Source organism: Nanorana parkeri, unplaced genomic scaffold (assembly GCF_000935625.1).
Source record: "Nanorana parkeri isolate BGI_ZX_2015 unplaced genomic scaffold, ASM93562v1 scaffold188, whole genome shotgun sequence".
NCBI lineage: Eukaryota > Metazoa > Chordata > Amphibia > Anura > Dicroglossidae > Nanorana > Nanorana parkeri.
Window position 1 is genome coordinate 1,482,151 of NW_017306456.1, and position 6,377 is coordinate 1,488,527.

Consider the following 6,377-nt stretch of genomic DNA (forward strand, 5'->3'; position numbering starts at 1 on the left):
CTGCTGCCATCACATCGGCGCTGCTGCCATCACATCGGCGCTGCTGCCATCACATCGGCTCTGCTGCCATCACATCGGCACTGCTGCCATCACATCGGCACTGCTGCCATCACATCGGCACTGCTGCCATCACGGTTGAGGACTTCCCACTGCTGGAAGAAGACTGATGTGGAAAAGGTAAGTATATGGAAAAAAAAAAAGTATAAAATACTGTTGGGGGAGGGTTGTCCTTTAGGGGGCAGCGAATAGGATATTTTCTATTGCACAACACATTGGCCTCATTTTTGTAAGCTAGTTTAGGAAACGTGCTGACCTGTTTTTTGTGTTTTAATTCTCCTAGAGACTGCGAACCTGCATGGACAGGGTGGATGAGAAGGCCCCTGAATATATCAGGATGGCCCAGTCTATCAAGTAAGTCTTTGCAAAATTTGGGTTCATATCACAGCTTAATGCAGAGCCTGATGATGACATACAGTAGAGTACAGTTCCTGTGCCGCCCTTAGTACCCAATCAGATGTCAGCTTTTATTTCATAACCTTCATTAAAAAAAAAAAAAACCTGAATCTGATTGCTAGGAATGCAGCTGCGCTTCCCTGCACAAGGAGACTAGTTCTGGGCACAGCTGAGTGATTTTCACTCGCCCCATAGTTCTCCTTTAAGTAGGGGCAACATTCCCCACACACAAGTACCCCAAAAATTGCCTACCCTGCTCTCGCTTGGGGTTGATTTTGGAGGCCAGCCGAGGAGACATCTCGCAGTGGTGCTGTGCTGGAATTGAGCCGCAGCTCCATGGTGCATCGAGTAGGCCCATATGATGGCTCTGTCCATGCACAATGATGAGCTATGCCCAGTAGTTCCAGGTTACGAGCAGGTGCACTGCCGGCCTGCATAGGGAAATGTTGGATCCTCAGTCATGCACACGGCTCATATTATGCATTGCTTTCAAGCCGTTATGGAACTGAAAGATATTTCTTTCTGCGTTCTCCATTTAAGAATGAATTGAACAAAACCCTCAACTAGTTAAGATACTTTAAAAATACATTTCCAAAAAACAATGTGCATGTTCGGTGCGGCTGTCGTACTGTACTCCTACACGCCTCGCGCGCCCACTTCCCTTGCGAGATTTTGCAGCTCCTATCTGTGCGTCGCTGACAAGGGGTAATTATCTGACGAATAGTTTGAATTGTGTTTTGTATTTATTTTATCCTGCAGTGCTGGTGAGACAACCTACAATTTGGACCATGCCAACAACCTGAGAGTGGAGGTGCAGAAGCTCTATGAGTTGATAGATGCTTTAAGGTGAGAAACGAGTCCTTGCGTGGAATTCTATTGGTTGCAAAAGATGTTCTTTTTAGTTCTCGAAACCTAAATGTCATTGGTTAGAATTCGTCCGCCAGTTTGCTGTCATTTCTTGCATGTTGCGGTCGAAATTAGCACAGAATAGTGGGTGCTTGTGTCTGCTTTGATACATTTTCTGCAGATGCTTCAGAACCCCAGCCTCATCTTCAGTCTTGCACAGCTGTACCGGCTCCTCTCCTGGACTGAAATGGCTTCCTCTGATGTCACTGCACACTGGGAGCTTCTCGCAAGGTGCATTAGAAGCCGCAACAAGTCAGATAGAGCCCGCCCTCATTTCCTGGCTGGAGGACGTCCAGCATCAGCTAGCACTTTCCTCCCCAGCCTGACGGCCTCTGGCCTGCCTCTTTCATTTATTGGAATTCAGTTCTCTAATTCTTTGAGGCTCAGTTTCACATGTGGGAATGACTTATTGCAGTCTGCATGCAAATGAAGACTGGCTAGAAACACCAAGATAACTAAACCGAGTGAATGTTAGCTGTACACCCCGGTCCATTAAAAAGTTCTGGAAGTGGTAATACACGTTGCAGAAGCTGCCACAGCCTATGACCGTGGTTGCAGCTGTCCCATGATAGCATGTACTCTAAAAAGAAACTTCAGTGATCCTTGCAGAAGGCCATACAGGTCAGTAACATTCTTATTATTTGCTCTATTGTAAACACAGTATATAGGGGCATATGCTGCACCTGTAGCAAGACCAACATCTAAAGCACTGCTGCCTCTGACTGCTAGTGTCACCAGATTTAGAGTGAATTCTGGTGGTGTCACTACTGTGCTGCTCACTGTTCTCCTTGCTGGAGAGGAAGCTGTACTTGAGGCTTTGCAGTGCATGGATCTTTCTGCTTCATGCATTCTGTGGATCTGTGCTCCTTTATCATTACTCCACCAGACATCAGAGCAGCAGTCATGGGGGGGGGCAGCTCTAACTTGAGGAAGCAAAGCCCTGCCTCTGCCAGTATGGCTGCATGCACACCGATACAGTGGAGAATAAGGCATAGTAAATCATTAATGGGAGACAGATTGGCTGCTGGGAGATCACTGGCAATTATATTTATTGATTTGCCCTCTGTGCCTTTTTAAGGCACAGCTTCCACAGCTCAGGTCGGTGATTACTGGATTTTATAACTGTGTACCACATGTTAAGATTTCCCCTTTGCTGTTAAAAAAAATATTTCTTTCATACTGCCTAATTTAGCAAAAAGATCCTAATTCTGGGAGTGAATGAAGAGCCCAAACCTCACCCGAAAAACCTGCAGCTGCAGAAGATGGTGCGATACTCGGCCACGTTGTTTGTACAGGTATGGTATTCACTGGAGATGTAGGGAATGTGCTTTACAAACTAAAGGGGGAATTTATAGTCCTTCAAATATGGCAGAATCACCACTTTCAATATGTGTGTGTTCTTTTAAAGCAGACTTACAGCCCAAATTAAACCTTCCCCAATCAGGGAACAGGTCATAATTCTCAAGCCACAGTTTACAATTCAATCATAAATTACCTTTCCCCTGGAATCCTTGAATTCTTCTATTGCTGGTCTCATTCATGGGACCACCTGTCAGCACATTGATCATATGAACTCGGCTAAAGAGGTTTGGCAAATTTCAGTGGCTCTCCTTGAACCCTGACCCACCACTTCAGCAGTGAGCCTACGAACTGCTGGCTGGTGACATGACTGGAATTAATTAAGCTTTAAAAAAGAACAGGACCTACCTGTACCTATTACATTTATGATGCTGCTAGCAACCTAAAGCAACCACGTCCATCCTGCAGCATGAGATGGTCTAAAGCCTTGCTTCTCAACTGGTGGGTCGTGACCCAAAATGTTTAGTCGGTCGCCGCATGCCTCCTACTTTTCTAGGTGAGAGGCTCGTCTGCCCCCCCCCCCGTCAGTTCTCGCGCCAAGCAGCCATTCAAAATATGCTGCCTGGTGGCGAGTGTCAGCTTGAGGTAGGGTGGGATGGGGCTATGGCCGAGAAGGAGCTCCATCCATACGTGCATTGCTTGCAGCTCCCTCATGTGTCCTATAGAGGTGCCCGGACCACATTCTGGCTCCTGGCACCTCTACAGGGCATGCAAGGGAGCTGTACAAGCATTGCACATATGGATGGAGCTCCACCACAGCACAGCAGCCCACAATGGACCCCAGGCTGAGGATTCACTCCAGTTCTTGTAAGGTAGGGAGACTGGGTGGTCTTTTAACCTCTTGCCGTCCGCCCGTAGTAAAAAAAACGGACGGACGGCACTGCAGCATCTGCGGGTTGCCGTCTCCAGACGGCAATTTTTTTCTGCTCGCGCGCGCCCCCTAGCGGGCACGCACGGGCAGAAAAGACCCGTCCAATGCGAACACCCGGTACCGGGTGTCACACATATAGGCGATCAGCGGGTCCATAGCCCGCCGATCGCCTATATGTGCTCGTTCGCCCTAGAGACCCCTAATATCTCCATAAAGAGGACCTGTCAGTGTGCCTTTGCTATTATATAGGGGGTTGTTATCCCCCCATATAATAGCAATAACAATAAGTGCAAAAAAAAATATATAAATAAAAAAAAAGGAAAGTAACACATAAAAAAATAAAATAAAATAAAAGCCACATATAAAAAAAGGGGAAAAAACCCCCCCAAAATGTTTAACTCCCCCACCCCCACGTTTACGCGCCTATAAACGTAAATACGCGTCCGGTGCCCCAGCGCGCAAAAATTACAATTGCGCTACACATGTTACATATCGCCGCGAACGTCGCAGTGAGAGCAATCATTTTAGGGCCATCAATCACTGATAACACTAAACTGATGAGCGGTTAACAGCTTTTAAAGCGTCGCCTAGGGCCAATTTTGGGTATTATCGTTTTTTGAGGTTTCGCGCGCGCACGCAATTTTAAGGCTTGACATGTTTAGTGTCTTTTTACCCGACGTGACCCCATCTTTTATATTTTACCAAAAAATTGGGTAATAATAAATGTTTTATCATTTAATATAGGGGAAACTGTTTTTTTTTTTTTTACATTTCGGTAATTTTTCCTTAATATAGTAAAAAAATAAAACCCCCAGTGGTGAATAAATACCACCAAAAGAAAGCTCTATCTGTCCCCAAAAAAGGGTATAAAATTCATTTCAGTACAGCGCTGCATGACGGAATAAATCTCAGTTAAAGTACCGCAGCGCTGAATACTGAAAAATGGCCTGGATGGGAAGGGGGTTTAACACCGCGGATGTCAACTGGTTAAAAAAAAAAGTTTGGAGTGTGTATGTCTGTGTGAGGGTATCTGTGGTTGTGTGTGTATGTATGCATGTCAGTGTTTTTGAGGGCTCGTTCACACAAGTACGGTGCGCTAATCGCACAGTACCGTGTGATCAATGCACTGTACCACGCAATCGCACCTACCGTGCATTCTGGTGTGGGAGTTGTGTTGCGTTGCCATTATTTGAACAGTAACCCCCCAATGCACCTCTTACCCACAGTTCATACGCCCGCACGGAAGGCACGCGTATTCCATTGCCGCGTGACTTGGGTCGCGACTTATTGACCAAGGACAAATGTGGGTCCTGAGGTCACACAGGTGGAGAACCACTGCTCTAAAGCTAAAAAACACACTAGAAATAGTCAGATGTTTAGTGAGGAGGAGGTTCAGGTGCCGGGTGCGATGCCATGAAAACCTCCATGTTCCTGTCATTTTGAAGAGTTTAGATAACTTTGGATAAATCTACTGGTTAGGAAATCCATTTCTTTTTTTTTCCAGGAAAAACTTTTAGGTCTCATGTCACTGCCAACCAAAGAGAAATATGAAGAGCTGAAGGAGAAGCGTAAACAGGAAAATGAACAAAAACTACAACGAGAGCGACAGGTGAGAGAGCTCCAGACTTCCCTGAGATATAACATATAGGTTTTCAAAAGATCCGATCACACTCGGGGCACGGTCACAGTGCTGTGATGCAAACATAATCAATGCAGGAACTGCATGTGTAATGTACGCATATAATACCTTCCCTTGTTCTCCCCTTCCCCCAATCAAAATGCAATGAAAATTAAAATACCTCTTTTGAGACCCAATGACCTCATCACTGGGTCTGTCTGTTGGCCGTTGCTCCAAGTTTGGTGTGAGGAGTTGTAGGCGCCTGCAAACATCACAGCACCCTGCCTCAAGTGTTATGTGACAGAACACGTTCTCAGCATCCCTTTAGACATGCATGCTTGCTGGCCCCTGGGAGCTGCCAATTTTAGCTGTGCAATCTGCCGCTCACTCTAGTAGAGTGTAGTCAAGGAAATGATCACAAGATTGCATAGCTTAAGTCCAGGGGCGTCCCAAGGCTGGGTGACACCCGGAGTGGTAACCGATGACGTCATCGCGCATGCGCGTCAGTATTCTGATACCTGCCGGCGGCCATCTTGGTGATGGATGCCGGCAGAGAGAGGAGGGGACAGTCAACTGGCGGGATAAGGTATGCCGCTGGGTCCCCTCCTCTCTCCTGATACTGTTGGGCGTTCGGTCCATGACCGAGCGCCCGACTTTTCAGAGGTGGGATCGGCCCAGGACCGAGCGCCCGACTTTTCAGAGGTGGGTGACACCAAAATGACCGAGTCATTTTGGTGTCACCCCTCAAATGGTGTCACCCGGGTGCGGGCAGCACCCCCCGCACCCTCCTTGTGACGCCACTGCTTAAGTCTACACCACCCAGTGACCCGCTGGGAATCGTATGCATGTCTGCTAAAGTGATGCTGGGGATGTGTTCTTTCATATAATGCTCGGGAACAGCAGTACGGTGACTGGCACCAGCCCTAAAGATCACGCCCACACTTCATGAAGAGTAAAAATGATTGATGGAGGGAAAGCTAATCATGTGGTGAGCCAATGACAGTACAGATCAGGAGTGGGGGTTGGGGTCATTGAAGTCTTTCAGACAAGAAATGAAGGTGGGCTCAAGCTTGCTGCTGCATCTTCAGGGAGACGTCGTGATGAAAATTTGCAGGGATCTGAGAGGAATCTGTTTCAACAGAGGAAAGGACTTGCTACAATTGGGGGGGG

General features: G+C 47.1%; 1 protein-coding gene across 1 annotated transcript in view; it reads left to right on the plus strand.

Moving 5' to 3' along the window:
* The window catches only part of RBSN (rabenosyn, RAB effector), a 16,204-nt gene that overhangs the window by 7,498 nt on the left and 2,329 nt on the right, over nucleotides 1-6,377 (plus strand). Inside the window, exons 7-10 of the mRNA XM_018555225.1 lie at nucleotides 341-411; nucleotides 1,213-1,299; nucleotides 2,552-2,654; nucleotides 5,094-5,198. Of these exons, the coding sequence (XP_018410727.1) occupies nucleotides 341-411; nucleotides 1,213-1,299; nucleotides 2,552-2,654; nucleotides 5,094-5,198 (366 nt within the window). The remainder of the gene's footprint in view (nucleotides 1-340; nucleotides 412-1,212; nucleotides 1,300-2,551; nucleotides 2,655-5,093; nucleotides 5,199-6,377) is intronic.